At 36.3% G+C, this 17,731-nt stretch overlaps 1 protein-coding gene across 1 annotated transcript in view; it reads left to right on the plus strand.

Moving 5' to 3' along the window:
* Positions 1-17,731, plus strand: part of SIK2 (salt-inducible kinase 2) — a 166,292-nt gene that overhangs the window by 106,344 nt on the left and 42,217 nt on the right. The window contains exon 7 of the mRNA XM_014540099.1: positions 11,727-11,888. Within this exon, the coding sequence (XP_014395585.1) occupies positions 11,727-11,888 (162 nt within the window). The remainder of the gene's footprint in view (positions 1-11,726; positions 11,889-17,731) is intronic.

Below are 17,731 nucleotides of genomic sequence, written 5' to 3' on the forward strand. Positions count from 1 at the left end.
AACCTGGGACCCTTGAGTCCGCAGGCCGATGCTCTGTCCACTGAGCAAAACCATCCGGGCTATGGTTATTATTGATAGGTACTTTTTTATTGCCATTTTAATTCTGTATGAGTAGGTTTCTCTCTGTGTTTCTTCTTCTCATTACAGCAATGCCTTTAGCATTTCTTATAATGCTGGCTTGATGGTGATGTACTCTAACCTTTTTTTGGTCTGGGAAGCTTTTTATTTGACCGTCAATTTGAATAATAGCTTTACTTGATATAGTAACCTTGGTCTCAGATCCTTGCTTTCTATTACCTTGAGTACTTCATGCCATTCCCTTCTGGCCTGTAGAGTTTCTGATGAGGAATCAGGTGTCAGCCTTATGGGAACTCCTTTGTAGGTAACGGTTTTCTTTTCTCTTGCTGCCTTTAAGATTCTCTCTTTGTCTTTAATTTTTGGCTATTTAACCATTTGTATGCCATAAGCGTTTATAGATGCAAGCAGAGGACCTTTTTTAAATTCAAAATATTGTGGAAGTTAACTGGTTAATTGTGATGTGTCTGGCCGTGGGCCTGTTTGGGTTCTTCTTATTTGGGGTACTCTGTACCTCCTGAACTTGTGTGACTTTTTCCTTTACCACGTTAGGGAAGTTTTCTGCCATTATTTCTTCAAACACCTTCTCTCTTCTTTTCTCCCTTTTTGCCTCTTCTGGCACATCTGCTGTTCTAATATTGTTATGTTTCACATTGTCTCACAGCTCCCTTAATCTGGCCTCCTGTTTTTTAGTTGCTTTTTCTTTTTGGTTCTCTGATTAAGTAATATTTTCAACTCTGTCTTCTAATTCACTGATTCGATTCTCATCTTCCCGTAATCTGCTGTGTATGCCTTCCAATATGTTCTTTATTTGTGTTATGTCATTCTTTATCTGAGACTGTTCTTTTTTCATAATTACTATATCTTTTTTCATGCTGTTGAGCATTTTTACCATCATTACTCTGAATTCTGTTTCAGATAAATTTCTTATCTCTGCTTCATTTATCTCTTCTTCTGGAGAATTCTCTAGTTCTTTCATTTGGGAGTTGTTTCTTTGTCCCCTCATTTTGGCTTTCTGTTTAGGTTTGTGACTATGTATTAGGTAGATCCTCCCTCCTTATAGACTCCCTCCTTAGCCTTCTGTAGTCTGACTGAGTTGGACTTCCACTTCCTCGGTCTCATCATCAGCCTTCCCTTCTCCCTTGCTATTTATGCATTAGCCTCTGTTGGTGTCCTTTTGGTTTCATGAGTGTGCTGCATCGTTCCTTGAATGCTTTTCTCCCCTGTTGAAGTAGAACTTTTCATAGTCTATCATTTTTACCTTTCTATTTATTTATTGTCATTTCTGCCACCCAAAAAGAAGTTCCATGAGGACAAAGTGCCAAGTATAGTGGCTAACACCAAGTATTTGTTAAATGAATAAATAAATTAATGACCCTTACACTTTGAACTCAAAATAAAGTTCAACTTTCTTTTTAAATTTGATCCCATGAGGGAGAAAGCATTGTGCTCTAAGATTGACCTGAAGAGAATCAATACAATTGAGGGTCTAAGTAAGCTACTGTGGTCATGATTCTTTTGTTGTTGATTTTATTCTGCTTCATAAATGGGGTGGGGGTGTTTTTATTGAGATCTGTACACATATATGGAATACTGGGCCAAAATCATATTCTCTGCACATGTTTGTTTTTATAACCCTTCTTGCTTGATTGCCCTATTAAATGTTTCAGAATTGGAAGTATAAATTTTTTCTAATGCATACTTTGTGTTGTAACTACTAGTTTCTTATTAGACACTGCAAACAGCATATTTTCATGCAACGGGATAAAGAAATTACTGTGTATGGACAGAGCCGAGAGTATACATGTGGAAATGAAACACTCTTAAAGGTCTTTGCCATCAAGTTGGAATTTATATGTGGAGAAGCCTAAGCTAGGGCCCTCCCACAAAAGACAAAACGTGGGGTTTATTCCTGATAAACCAGTCATCCAGGACCTGAATAACTTGCTCAAGGTCACACAGCAGTGAGAAGTAGAAACAGCATCCCAAATCAGGCGTGTTTGCCTCTAGGACAGTGGTTCTCAACCTGTGGGTCGCAACCCCTTTGGCGGTCGAACGACCCTTTCACAGGGGTCGCCTAAGACCATCCTGCATATCAGATATTTACATTACGATTCATAATAGTAGCAACATTACAGTTATGAAGTAGCAACGAAAATAATTTTATGGTTGGGTCACAACATGAGGAACTGTATTTAAAGGGCCAGAAGGTTGAGAACCACTGCTCTAGGACCTTTTTCTACTATACTTTGAAATCTTCCTAGGTGAAAGAAATCAGAAATTTATATTAGTTGTGTGTTTTATTAAAGATATGAAACTTTGTCTGATTGGCTTATGTCACTTAGCATAATAATCTCCAGGTCCATCCATGCTGTTGCAAAAGGAGGTGGGCAAAGGGGAGGGGAGAATGGGGACATCTGTAATAGTGTCAACAATAAAAATAAAGTTGAAAAAAAGGTATGAAACTTTTTGAAGTTGCTATAATCAGATATTACAACCTATTGGCTTCTATATGAGGGTTATAAATACTTTTAGAAATGTTTGATCATATTTGCTTTTAATAGTTGCTGAAAACTTTAACATATAGTTACAAACGTCAATTGTAAATAATCTTTAACATTTTAAACTATGTACCTCAAAATACATTTACTTACCAGAAGACTGTGCTTGGTTTCAGTAGTCCCACATAGCTGGAAGAACTGATTCAGAGTCTTAACAGATGTGAACAATCTAATGTAGGAAAATTGCTGAAAGCACATTTAAATTGCCAGAGTGTACCACAACAACAATTTCCTTTAATTTTTGTCAGGCACACAATTTGAAATGATTACACACTTACAAAAACAAACAGAAAATAAAATGTTTTAAAATCTATAGTTTCATATTCATAAATGTGTCTCAAGGTTAAGCTTAATGTAATTTAATATAAGTAATGTTATAATCTAAGATTTAAAATGAGAATAATTCATGTTATCCTAATTTAATACAAATCATATACTTAATCCATTTTTAGTGTTCACGATGTAAAGTGATACATATATTAATGTACTAAAACTATTTTTAGGGCTTTATTTTATTAATGAACCTTCCTTTCTTAGTTTGATTTTATTTAGGAATGATTGGTTAGGATCAGCACAGTCTAAGTTGGCAAAGGCCAGAGTGCTGAGTTACAGTAAGATAAGAGTGTCTTTTTTATATAGCAATGTTATATGTGTATGTGTGTGTATGTATATGTATATATACACACATATATTTCAGAGAGAAAGGAGGAGGGAGAGAGATAGAAACATCAGTGATGAGAGAGATTCATTGATTGGTGGCTCCTACATGCCCATCCCACAGTCCGGGCATGTGCTCTGACCAGGAATTGAACCGTGACCTCCTGGTTCATAGGTCGACTCTAAACCACTGAGCCATGCCAGCCGGGCTCCAGCAATGTTTTGTATTGATTAGAGGAGAGAAATGTTAGAGAAAAAGAAGAGTAGAAATTTGAATCTGGGGGTTGAAAATAGTGGATCTTCACAATATTTTGAAAGGGACAAATGAGCCAATATTAATTACTTTATTGGAGCTTCATGGTTGATAGTGATTATATTCCTAAAAACACGATTTCCCTTCAAATTTATGATTTTCAGAAGTGTGAAGTTTATGCAAATTTGTGGGTTAGGAACCTTTGACCAGGATTTAATTATCTAATATGTGGGGGTTTTTTCGCCTTTTTAAAAGGCTAGTTAAGCATAAAATATTAAATTGGCATCAGCCTTTTTACTCCCAAAATACAAATTGATACAATTACAAATTTAATCACTTTAATGTAACATTAATTTTATGAATTATTAATCTTTTGGACTATTATTAGTCAGCTCCCGCTTTAAGAGATGCTAATTCCAACTGAAGAACAGTAAGCTTAAAGGAAGTCGTTCAAAGATTCTGATATCCCTAAAACTTAAGGAAATGCAATTGGCTGGGTTTTTCCACTTTGATACGATGCTAGGAAAGCTGCCCCTTATCCTTAGAGGAAGAGAGGGATGTCTACATGGTGGTGATGGTAGTGATGATGGTGGTGATGATTGTGAGGAGGATAACAGCTAACATTTACTGAGCATTTCTTATGTGTCAGGCATTGTGCTATGAAATCTAGACTTATCTATAAATACAGGTTGAGAACATTTATTAATTATATTATAAAATTATATCTTTGTAACTTGAAATCTACATATTGGGGCTTTCGTTATACTAAATTTTGGGGTTGGTAGAAGTGACTTGAATTTTTGAGATTGAGTGACTAAGATAATAGTTATAGTGACTTAGAAGATGGTAATAAAGTTTATACAAAGAAAGAGAGTTCAGTCTTGATAACACTGCAGTAGCAGAAAGAAAAATCTATGTAGATGTATAATTGAGTAATTATTAAAAAGTCAAATGCACTTGGCAAATCTGGAATTTATTTTTATAAAAATTCTAATCAATGAATGAAATCTCCCAAGGCAGAGTTTCTTAACCTTGATTAAACCTAAAATTTTATAGACCCCTCAAAATTGCATATCAGATGTGACTGTTTGTATGTAAATACAATTTTCATTAGATTCTCAATAGAATCTGTGAGCAGGAGGCCCCAGGCCAGTGTTAAGGCATGTCGTGACTGTAGTGACTAAAGAGGCACTCATGAGACAGGCACTCAATAAGAAGAGCATGAAAGAGAACTAACATCATCCAGCTAAAAATAAAATAGATCGGAGGTTATCCACAAGAAGGTGGCAATTTCGATTAATTCTATGAGAGAAGGAGTTTAGAAAAAAAAAAAAAAAGGCAAAGGCCCAGAACTAGATCATGGTAGTTTTATGTGGTTAGATGAGAAAGAAGAGCCAATTAGTGAAAGAGATGGAGGAAAACTAGATAAACATGAAATCAACCGGGAGGGATATTTAGAGAACCAATTAAGTGTAAAATTTAATGAAAGGTCATAAAAGGTGAGTACTGAGAAAAGGTAATTGGCTTTAGACTAGGGAAGTTACTGGTGAAATTTAAAGCAATGTCAGTGGAGTGTGAAACATAGAAACCATATCATAAGCAGTGGATAGATGGTAGTTAGGGAAGGAAGGTACCTGAGTCAGCTCCTGACAGTATAACAACAATATCATAGTTGAAACAATAGCGGCTAACATTTTTGAGCACTTATGTGTCAGACACTGGGAAGAGGTGTTTTATTTTTCTTTTTTAATTTCTTTCCTCATCTAATCACATACAGTAAAACTACCATGGCAGTTTTTCCATTTAATTTTCACATAACTTTGTGAGGTAGATTCTACTATTACCCCATTTTTAGACGACCAAATGAAGGAAGAGGAGGTTAGGTTTAAGTAATTTGCTCGGAGTCACATAGTTAGCAAGTGTGAATATAGTATTTGAACCCAGGCAGCCTGACTCTTGAGCCTTTATTCTTAGCACCACACTACTAACTTTTAGTATCTAGTGTGTACTGCTATGCACTGGGGAGGAAAAAAGGACAAATGTTTTTGTGTAAGAAGCAGGGAGAATACAATTATATACACATATTTTCACATACAAAATGAAACACAGAAGGGGTAAACCAAAAACTAATAAAAATTACTTTTAGGCAGGGGATAGGAACAGACTTTTTGGACTATATGGTGTTACGTAGTTTTAACTTTGGCGTCGTATTAAACAGAAGGTAAGTGTTTTACATATTCAAAAAATGAAGTTAAACAGGAGAAAAAGGAATCCCTAATATTTATAAACAAACACATAAATGTACTATCTTTATATCATGGTGGCAACACATGACACAATAGCTTTTCAAGCGATTATAAAGCATTGTATTAGGCCTGTGCATTCTTAGGACAATATAATCTCAAGGTTAAAAGAACTGCAAAGAAATGTTAACTTTTAAAGTTCATCCAGTAATTTTATTTTTAGTAGTAATATTAGTATAACTATTTTGAAAATATTTTATGAGTATTGTAGGATAAAACAAGTAATGTATGCTAATGTTAAGAACCAGGATCTTGCCCAGCTGGCATGGCTCAGTGGTTGAGCATCAACCTATGAACCAGGAGGTCACAGTTCCATTCCTGATCAGGGCACATGCCCAAGTTGCAGGCTCGATCCCCAGTGTGGGGCATGCAAGAGGCAGCCGATCGATGATTCTCTCTTATCATTGATGTTTCTCTCTCCTTCTCCCTTCCTTTCTGAAATCAATCAGAATATCTTTAAAAAGAGAAAAGGGGAAAAAAGAACCAGAATCTTTTATGTAAGAGAAAAGAATGCAAATATAAAAACCAAAGAAAACTAATTCCTATAACCTTAAATTTGAAATGGAATGGATTCATTTTTTTTTCTCTTTAAAAGTACTTATTTCCTAACTCTGTTCCTGAAAAGGCTTAGAAGCAGTACCAACCAATTAACTAAAAAGCACCCGAGCACCCAGATACCATTCCCAGTGCTTTCTGGAGAAATGACTGATTCCAGGTTTGGGGCAAGAAGTATCCAAGATAAGCATGAGACATTTTTATTATGTCAGAAAGCAGTAAATGTATTAAATATTTCTGTGGTCATATTAAAAGACAGAAACATTGTAAAGTGGTTCCCACTAGACAGAGGTGGAAAAATTTGAGCATCAAAAAGAATAGTGACTATAGTTGATTGAAACTGAATATATATGAGTAAGAATCCATGTACTCATTCTCATAGTTAAGAGAATCATACAAGAGAGAAAGGGAAAAGAAAGCTAAATGTAAGAGGGAAACACACACACACACACACACACACACATCCTAATAGATACTGTTGGAGGTAGTCATTGTACCAACCCCTTACTCTGAAAATTGGTACTTAAAGGAGGAAGAATTGAACATTTGAACAGTTTTTCTTCCTCACCTGTTTTAGTTGTATTCCAGGATAATTAAATAGCCCTAACTGACAAGAGAAAATTCTTTTCTACAGAAGAATTTCATCTAATAAATGTGGCAGGAATTTTTTAAAAATAGAAAGACCACAGTTTTGCAAGTGAAGTAATTGATTGAGGTATGACCACCAATGAATACTGAAATCAGTGCTGTGGTTCTCAAAGTGTGGCTCCCATTCCAGCATTTTAAGCATCACCTGGATACTTCTAAAAAATATGTAAGTTCTTGGGCCCTTTCCAACACCTACAATATATCAGACACTCTGGGGGTAGGTCCCAGTAATCTGTTTTAACAAGCCCTCTAAGAGTTCTGATGTATACTTAAGCTTTAGAACCACATTTGGAGAGTGAGTGATGAAAATTTTTAATTGAAAGATCAGTCTGTCATCCCCATAATTCATTGATTGATCTTAGTGTTCCTAGAAGTAGGAGAACCAGATCTTATATTCCTCCTAGTAGATCCACCTGTGACATATTCTTGCCACCCTCCAAAAAAATGTAAACAATCTATTCTATTCTTTATACTTGAATTCCAATTTACAGGAAATACAGGAGCTAGAAGAATAACTCAAAACAAAATTATGAGGAAGCCAAGGACAAATCCAGAATGTAGGACATCCAATCCAGTTTCTTTAAGTCAGTGCCATGGGGAGAGGAGGGGAAGGGAAGAGGAACTGTTCCAGAATGAAAGGACTCCAAAGACAAAATAAGTAATTGCAAAATGTACATATTGTTTGGACCCTGTTTCAATTAGCCAACTGGGAAAATCTGAATTCAGACTGTGTGTTAGATAATACTAAGGAATTGTTGATTTTGTTAGATGTGATAATGGTATTGTATTTATATAAGAAAGGGGTGTGTTTTTTTAGGGATATAAAAGTAGAGTGAAACCAAATTATGTCAAGATTTGCTTTAGGTTACTACAGCAAAAAAAAAAAAAAAAAAAGGAATTTAACGGGAAAAAGGATAAATGAAGCAAGTATGGCAAAATTTTAAGAACTCTTGAATCTTAGGGATTCATTATACTAATTTTTCTACTTTCATGCATATTAGAGACTTTCATAATAAAAAGAAAATTTTAAATGATTTTTAAAAATAATATATTTATTAGTACATATTTATTTCTGTTCTAGCCTTTATCACAGCATATTGTAATTGCCTGTATATTTGTCTATCCCAATATTTCTAAAACTATCAGTATTGAAAGACCAATTTGTTAATTGTCCAATGTGTCACAGACCATGACTTTTGTAATATTCAATAAAAACCAATTAACATAAAAACAAAATGGGGGGAGGACATACAAAATAAAACCTTAAAAAGTTTTATTATTAAAGTCAACAAACAAAATTACATTTCACTTAACAATCAGTACAAATGCAAACATAGGAAAAAGCCAATTTTTTAAAAATACATATTTTTATTTATTTCATAGAGGAAGGGAGGAGAGAGAGAGACAGAAACATCAATGATGAGAGAAAATCATTGATTGGCTGCCTCCTGCACGCCCCCTAATGGTGATGGAGCCTGCAACCCAGGCATGTGCCCTTGACCGGAATCGAACCAGGGACCCTTCAGTCCACAGGCCGACGCTCTATCCACTGAACCAAACCAGTTAGGGCAGGAAAAAAACAATTATTTGAAAACCATATCCATTTATCAAAAATACACACATAGGCCATGAGTGAAAACAATTATTTGAAAACCGTATCCATTTATCAAAAATACACACATAGGCCATGAGTGTAGACAAGAGCTGTGACATACGAGTCTGTGTGCTCTTTGCATGGTAACTTGATGTCGTGGTTTATTAACTGGAGCTTGGATTGATAACAGTGCCCTTCGCTGAGGATGGTGTATACCTAAACTGGTTTTACTGGCAGCCACAGGGTTTTGCCTCAGTTACTTCTACTGATTTCTCAGCAGATGTATATAGTTTTGAAGGCTGCCTACACTGCAGAAATCATAAAGAATGGGGAAGATAATAGATACACTTGCTGTAATACTCGCTGAGATTTTTGCTTAAGGGGTGAAAATACCACTTCTTTAAATAGTTGGTCTCTTAATCTCTGGAGTGCAGATGTTGTCATTTTTCTCACACTGTGTGTTACACATTTATTGACATGTGAGGACTGTGACTCTACATGATAATTTTAGGCTCAGATGTACCGTGCCTTTGTTTTTCCAATAGTACCCTTCTTGCCAAGTATTAAAGCTTTTTTCCCCCTTGGCTGTGGTGATGCCAGTTTTTTACTGACTGCTTCAAAAAATCATATTGCTGTAGATTCTATTGTGCTTCCCAGGACTCACTTTGTAGGCAACAGTTTGGGTTCTTTTTCTGTATATATTAATCCATACATGTTCACATTGGATCTGTTAGGTTTCTCTATATTGCCAAAATTTCAATGTGCACATTGACTCAGCATTTTCAACAGGAAGAAATTTTGTCTGTCATTTATTTGTCTATGAAATAGCTGCCTCACTGTAATAGGATTTGGTGTGGAATCATAGGGAATATATTACTAACCAGCCAAAAGAGATTTCCTCACAGAAAATGTTGCATTCCCTCATTAAGTTTGGCCCACAGGTCCAACCCTTCATTATGGATTCCCCAACTCATCCACTATAGAAGGAGGCTCAGGTATACTCAGGAATAGAAAGCACGGGGTCTACTTGCCAGTGTACTTGGACATAAAGTTTGGACATTTTGACTGAAAATCCTGCATATTTGTTCTTAAATGGCCCTTTTGCCTTTCAGAATTGTGGATGGCTACTATGTGGGCTCTGTAAAGGCAAAGGGAAGATGTGATGAGCTGATGATCTCAGCTTGCGATAATAGCTCAGATAGAAGAAAATACAAAATGTCCAGCTAAATTTAAAGCCTATAACTTGTAGAGCCTAACACTAATACTCCATATTTTGTAATACTGTTGATGGAAAGTTTCATGATAGCATCCAGGATAAGACCTTAAGCAATTAAGTATTTAAATACTGTACCTACGATGTTTTGTGCACAGTGTTAAGCATTGTGGGAAGTACAAAGAAGTGTGATATTGTCCCTACCCTCGGGAAGCTTTAATGAAGGTATTTTTTTATTTTCTGAAACACTGTATTAGAACTGGGGCTGTGTGTGTATCCAGGCATGAACACACATTGGGATAGTTATGATATATATGCAGATAAAGTGTGAGGCAGTGTGTTACAAGTGATGAGGAGTTCAAAGAAGAGAGATTTGAAGTGATTTATTTCTATTTGAAGTGGTGAGGGACTGTTTAATATCAAAGTGGCATTTGAGTAGGGTTTGAAAGGATGGTTATGATTTTAACAGGAATCTAGTAAAGAAGCAGCCTGATAGAGTTAAAAAAAAAAATTCAAAAGTTTCTAGTTCCAGATCAGCCATCCACCTAATAAATATATGAATTTAGCCAGGTTACTTAATTCCTTTGATCTTCAGCTTCCTCAAATATAATAGAAATTAGAGTAATAGTTATCATAGAGGGATGTTAGGAAGATTGAGATACTGTAATGTGAACATGCTTTATAAACTGTAAAGGGCTGTACAAATGTTAGTAAATTTTATAGTAAATATGATATGAGCCAAAGGCATGGAATTTGCAAACAGTAAACCACATTGTCTAGAGCAGAAAATGTGTGAAGGTGCTGTGACTATTGATTCACCTGTACAGTTCCTTACTTGGGGGAAATAATTAAATAGAAAAGCCTGTCATGGTTTATGTTACCCTCTTTCCCTCAAAAGATCATTTCAGAGGCCTTTAAGATCTTCAGGTAAAACTTGTATGAGTTGCATATTTATTTTAGTTTTATTAAATTTTATAAATATATACAGAATTAATTTTCAGGTAAACTGCTTTAATAGAGATTATAACATTGCACAGAAGGCTAATGTATCTTACAAAGCATATTTTTTAGAGAACAGTGTCTCTCATAAGAGTGCTTGGTTTCAAGAACAAGTCTGCATGTTCTTGGATAGATCCGAATTGCTCGATTGAACAACAGGGTGTGAATTATTGAAGCTACTTCCAAGGACCACTGTATCTCATGTTACAGGTGGTTTCTATAATAACTACATAAAATGATTTTTTAAAAGAAAGATAACCTTGCCCAGCCAGTGTTGCTCAGTGGTTGAGCTTCAACCCAGGAACTGATTCGATTCCAGGTCAGGGCACATGCCCAGGTTGTGGGCTCAATCCCCAGTAGAAGGCATGCAGGAGGCAGCTGATTGATGATGTTTCTCTATCATCAGTGTTTCTATCTATCCTTCTCCCTTCTCTCTCAAAAAATCAATGAAAACATTTTTTTAAAACAAAGAAAGATAACCTTGATTGATTGGATGTCAGAGAATTGATTCATGTTCTTTGTTTTACATAAATGTTATTTTTTTAATGTGATTAGGAATATTCAGTACTCAGTAAATTTTTAAGGAAAAGAACAGAGGGAGTGCTTGGGCATAAAGGTCACTTTGAGTTGCACGGTGAATATTATGCCACTAGCTATTGTCTCATCTTGGACTCTTCATTTTTCTGGATTCTAGTGAAATATGATTGGAATTGCTTTTCTCAAGGCAAGAAACTTGGAAAACAGCATAGTATTTGAACATGAACCTTTAATCATTATAAAAACTTTTCAAGGGGAAAAAAAATCCCAAATCTGAATGTTTGGGTCATTTTATTTTGGTGAATATTTTAAATTCTCTCTTCTTTTACAGACTATCTTGCTAATCATGGCCGGTTAAATGAGTCTGAGGCCAGACGCAAATTCTGGCAAATCCTGTCTGCTGTTGATTATTGTCACGGTCGGAAGATTGTGCACCGTGACCTCAAGGCTGAAAATCTCCTGCTGGATAACAACATGAATATCAAAATAGCAGGTAACTGGGGCACAGCTGGCTCTAATGTGATCAACTGTGAGTCCTTGTGCTGGGTGTTTGCAGAAAGAGAACTGCAAGCAGAGATTTGGAGCATTTCTACTGATGACATCAAGCTTTCTCAAGAAACAAGTGTATTCTATTCATTTCCTTAGAAACATATGCAATGAAAAGAAAGGGAAATTGGTTTGTTATTAATGTGCACAGTGGCAGGGCTATAGCTGGTGTCTCATTTGTATCTTCGATCTGATTTGTGTCCAGGTCTGTTTGTGGGGCCCTGCCAGAGGAGAGAGATGCTAGGTCTGCAGCAGCAGTGCAGGTTGCTGGGGCGGGTGGCTACAGTGAGGTTACAGACGGGGAAAATGAAAAGGGAGGGATGTAGGTTGATAAAGGAGGAGTAGGTAGGCCAAGACCAGAATGTGAAGGGTCTTGAGTGTCATGAAAAAGATTTTAGAGTTTATTCTGTAGGTCATAGGGGATCTAACCTATTGAACATTTTAGGGTGGGGATAGGGGTGAAGTGGGATTGGGATTACAGATTTGCATGTTAGAATGATGTCTCTCTCTAGCACCAGAGTAAAGACAGGTGGGACATGTGAATAAGACTGAAGACAGGAAGATAATAAGGACTCTAATGCAGTAGTCCAATCAAGAAAATGTGGGTCTGACAATAGTATGGTGAAGGGGATCAAATGGGGTGGGGGGGAGGCGGGGGTATCTGTAATACTTTCAACAATAAAGATAAAATTTTAAAAAAAAGAATGAAAATGTGGGTCTGAACTAGATTGTAGGATGAGCTGGAGGGAGGGAGATTTATTTTGGATAGGGTTTTGAAGAAGTTAGGGGCGTGAAGCAAAAGCTTAACAACATTGCAAATGCTAGTGTTTTCTTCTAGGATTATGAAAGAGGAACAAAGAGGCAGATGAGAGGCGCTGACCAAGAAATTCTTGGTTGACCAGCGAGGTTAGATATTCACTGGAGCAAGTTTAGGGAGAAAACAGCTCCTTGAGGTATAAAATAGAAGTTAAAAACCTCTGATTTATTCATTTAACTGGTTTATGTTTATGCCCGGTCCCATTAGTTTTTGTCCTGAGCATTTTGAGGAAGGTACATAATTTTTATTTACTTTAACTTTATTTATTGTTACTTTAATTTTAATAATTAATTTTAAATGCCAGTGTTACATATGTTACAAGGAGGTAATGAATGGATTTTCCATTCTGTAGTCTGTGATTTTTTTTAAATAATGGGAATACTTGAATAAGACAAAGTTAATTTGCTATAGTCCCACTTTATATATATAAAGAATTATGAGATTTGTCATTTTTGTTTTGAAAATGCAATCCACTATATTGGTGTCTCCATAGTTTCTTATGTGTGTTCACTTCTCCCATTTGTGTTTTTCCTGTCTTCTGGCCCTTCCATTTGCTCTCTTTCATTTCACTCCTTTTGCTGTAATACACGTCCCTGGAATTTTTGTTTACTTCTCTTTGAAAACATCTGCTGCCCTCAAATTGCCCTCTTCAGAGTTGGCTCTTGTTTTTCGAAGTCCTTACCTCTGTAGAAAGGAGGGGGAAACCTCTGCTTCACCTTTGCATTCATTTATCACCAAAACAACAAAAAATCACAAGACAATACCTCAGAGGAGCTTTGGGAGTGTTTTCAAGCAGAGAAAGGTTAGCGGTGTGAGTCATATGCTCTAGGAATTACAAAGTGCTCTGTAGAGAACTTCTCAAAAGAAAATGTTCAAGTAGAACCAAAGAAACTTGGAAACAAACATACTCACCTCTACCTGGCTATCATCTATCTATATGATCTAGGAATATTGGTAGGTAAACTCAGTATTTCTAACGTCATTATGAGGTATCTAGTTTTTTGTTTGTTTTTGTTGCTTTATTTTTTTTTAATATCTAAACTTCAAGGTCTTCTAATTTTTATCTAGAAGATCAGTAAAATGTCGAAGACCTAAAGTGTTCTCTCTGGTTAAACTAGTAAAATGGCTAACCTATTGAACCTTCACTATTTTCAGGTATTATGCTAGGTACTTTATCATTTAATCTTCACAGCAACCCTAGAAGCTGCATAGCTCTTGCCAGTTTTTAGGTGAGAAAGATGAAATACAAAAAGATTAAATAACTTGTCAAGGTAACTCAGGTAATAAGTAGCACACCTGGAATTCAAACCTAGGTCTCTCTGTCCACAGTATGTATTTCTTCCATTGCACCATGTTGTTGTTTCCAAGCGTTGCCAGTTATCCCTCAAGGGGTACTCATTAACTGAATTTTGAGTTCCATCACTCTGTATTTATACATTTGGTGTCCTTGATTCCATGTCTCATAAGTATACACACACACTGTATCTAAGCACTCAAATATCTTCTTGCTCACATTTTCTTTGTCATCTTCACTACCACTTACCACAAATTTTAGTAAATGTTTATTAAGCATCTACTGTGCTCCTGAGCTAAGTCCTATAGATGCAAATATTTCAAGACAAAATGGCAGCAATGCAATAAAACTCAACTCTGCTCTTACCTTACGGAATTAATCCAGAACTAGACCTTTAAGTCAATATAACACAGAGAGAAAATTGTTGTAAAGGCTAGGAGAACGACTGACTCTGCCTTGAAGAGAGTATTAGCTAAGACTTGCTTAAGAAGAAGACATCTGTGGTGGGACAGCGAGAGTGTGTTGAAGGGGTGAGGTACGGATGCAGCTCCAAGCAGATTAGCACGTGCAAAGGCAGGCAGGCCAGAAAACTCAAAGTGTGTAGGGAAACTACAGAGCAGATCTAGTGGGACATAGGTGCCCATGAGGAATGATAGGTAAGGAGCCTGGACAAGTAAGCAGAGCCAGATCATGAGGGATTCCACATGCCATCAAAGCTTAGATGTGCTCCAGTGCTGTGAAAGGACTTCTCCAGGATATTTATGTTTATCCATAGATTTTATAAAGAGCTCTGCTTTCTTTAAAAATATCTTCCGATTTCAGAAGATTCTTCTTAAATTTTAAACAAATCTAACACAAGTAGGAAAGATGGGGCTCCATGGAAAAATTGCAAGAACCCAGAATAAAATATAAAATTATTCTCTCAGTCTCTGTTTATTCTACTTATGAAGATCTCTTTAATTGCTAAATGGGTTGGATAAATGAACTGTTTTAGCCATCTTATATGTTGAAATTGAAGAGAATTGCAAACCAAAACTAGATTAAACTATCCTGTATTTGTCTCTGTTTATAAAACAGAAACCAACAGTTCATTTCAATAAATACAGAAACATGGTTTTGAAATCAGCATCTACTTTATGCTCCAGTGGGCAAAGACACCAGACACTGATGAGCCATGGGTTCATCCACAGCTGTGTATGCTCGGTGCCTCAATTATGAGACCTCCAGCCTTCGCAAAATATGAGTGTTAGGACATTCAGAGTAAGAGGCAAAATGCGAAGAAATATTGGCTTTCATTAGTATTAATAATTGGAGTACTCTTTTCTCCTAGCTATTTTTGCTATGATTATTTAAGCATAAAGTTGAAAATAAATAGATGAAGGATATTTAGTTTTATTATTTAACTTTCCTAATCTGAAATGTTAGCAATAAATAGTTAGATAAGGATAAAAATGTATGAATTACCTGAAGGAAGTTTTCACAAATATCACAGTTCAAACAAGGCTTCACATAAAGAATGTGGAGTTGGTATCAGGCAGTTCAGGTGCAAATTCTGGCTTTGTGACCTTGGGCTGATTATTTAACCTCTTGGAGTCTAGGTTTCCATATCTGTTAGGCAGAGATTACTCTGTTCCTTGGGAACATTGTAGGGATTAGGGATAACGTTAGAGACAGTGAGGGTAGTAGATAATAATATGGGCGCCAGAGCCAGGCTGCCTGGGTTTGAATCCTGGCTCTGCCACTTACCAGCTGCATGACCTTGAACACATTACCTAACTTCTCTGTCCTCAGTTTTCTTAACTGTAAAGAGGGAATGATAGAAGTTTGTATCTCCTAGTGGTTACTGGTTAATATTTGTAAAATGCTTAGAACAGTACCTGGTACATAGTACTATTTTAGTGTTCGTTAAATAAATTGTTGCTGACACCATGTAACACTCAATTAAAGGAAGCTGGTGTTTGTATTTAATGTGTAATTGATCCCATATGAAAACAAATCCTGAAATTTTTTATAGCTATATAAACCCCCACACTATATGTGGGGTTTTTTTTATTACCAAGTCCTTAAAGCCTTATTAAATACAAATCCTCAGAGGAATAAAGAAAGTTTACCATTTATATTCTAAATTATCTCTGCTTGATGCAAATTAATTTTTTTTCCTGAGGGACCTTCAGTATAATTAGTAATGTGTAATGAGACTCATTAATCTGACCTGTGCATCACAAGTCCCTTGTCTTTAGCCGAAGGCCAGTGCTTCCTTTAGGAGTTGACCCAGGGTTTCTGAGTGGCCGCTATCTCCCATTATTGCTTCTAACAATCTTCCTGCTTGCTAGAAGACCTTGAGACAAGGTTTTTGTATATAAAATTCCAGTTTTGTGCCCTGGAACCAAAAAAGAGTGGGGGAGCCTGAGGCATATTTCATTGGTAAAATATTTATTAGAAGTCTTCTTTTATTATTCTCCTGCCACTAGCATTAGGTCAAATGTAAAACAGCTTTGCCTCAGCAAGCCCAATGAGACCTTATCTTTATCCTTCAAGCCTACTTAGCCCTAGCAGCACGTTAAGCCTGGAATATGGAAGAGAGCTTGCAGGGTTTGTTTCATATTGCTTTGTTTTCCCACCTCCACCTCCCCACTCCATTTTGGACTAAGGAATTGATTTGCTTCTTATTTCACTGAACTCTCTCATTGGACAAATAGCTGTCTTGCTCTGGTCAGCAAGATGGCATTCCATCTCAGCTGTGCTGATTGTATTTGTGCCCTTCGGTCAGGCAGGGAGGGAGTGACTGATGTTTGGAAGTCAACTATGCAGCTGGCCTTTTCTTGCTGGTGGGCAATAAAGTGTGCGTTGACATCAGTGTTGGCTGATGGCTATTCAGTTTGTGCAATGGGTCAGCTTCATCTCTACCACGCACCTACCTTTCATCTGTCAGCTTTCTTTTCCTCATAATTGTCTTCTTCGCTCCTATTATAATAGTTACAAAAGAGGTGTAACTCTTCAGTGAGTCTACATATCTGAATTCTACTGATAATTTTAGAAACCAGGATAAACTTAACCCTAAAGCCATGTGCTGCTCTGGAGGAGGGTTTTTTTTAATTCTAAATTAGACATTTTAACACCCTGCTGGAGTTTTGCCTTGGTTGTGTTCATTCCTAGAAATTGTTTATCTTTTCTTAGCTTTAAAGACTGATGTTCAATATTTTGTTTGCTTTTTTCTTTTTGTAAAAAATGACTTAAATAGTTTACCTAATGACATCTTCTACTTGGTCTTTCTGTCATTTAAGTAAAAATCCTGAAGTATTTAGTAATTATAATCATTTTGCAACAATAAACAGTCCGCTGTTTAGCACCGTCCATATTTTTTCCACAGCTTCTGTTTTATCTCTATTTCCTGGCTACTCAAAGAGTGGTCTAGGGGCCAGCGCATGAGCATCACTTTGGAGCTTGTTAGAAAGGCAGAATTTCAAGCCCAAACCTAGACCTACTGAATTAGAATCTGCATTTTAGCAGGTTCCCCAGATGGTTTGTATGCATGCTAATGTTTGATTTACTTCACTCCAACAGACACCACAGAATTCTCTAATGTGCTTGGTCCTCATCAGACAGTAAGCATCAGGAACAGAAAACAATAATAGCAGTTCTAGTACTGTTTTCAAATATATTCATGTTCTGTTACTGG

Source organism: Myotis brandtii, unplaced genomic scaffold (assembly GCF_000412655.1).
Source record: "Myotis brandtii unplaced genomic scaffold, ASM41265v1 scaffold105, whole genome shotgun sequence".
Lineage (NCBI taxonomy): Eukaryota > Metazoa > Chordata > Mammalia > Chiroptera > Vespertilionidae > Myotis > Myotis brandtii.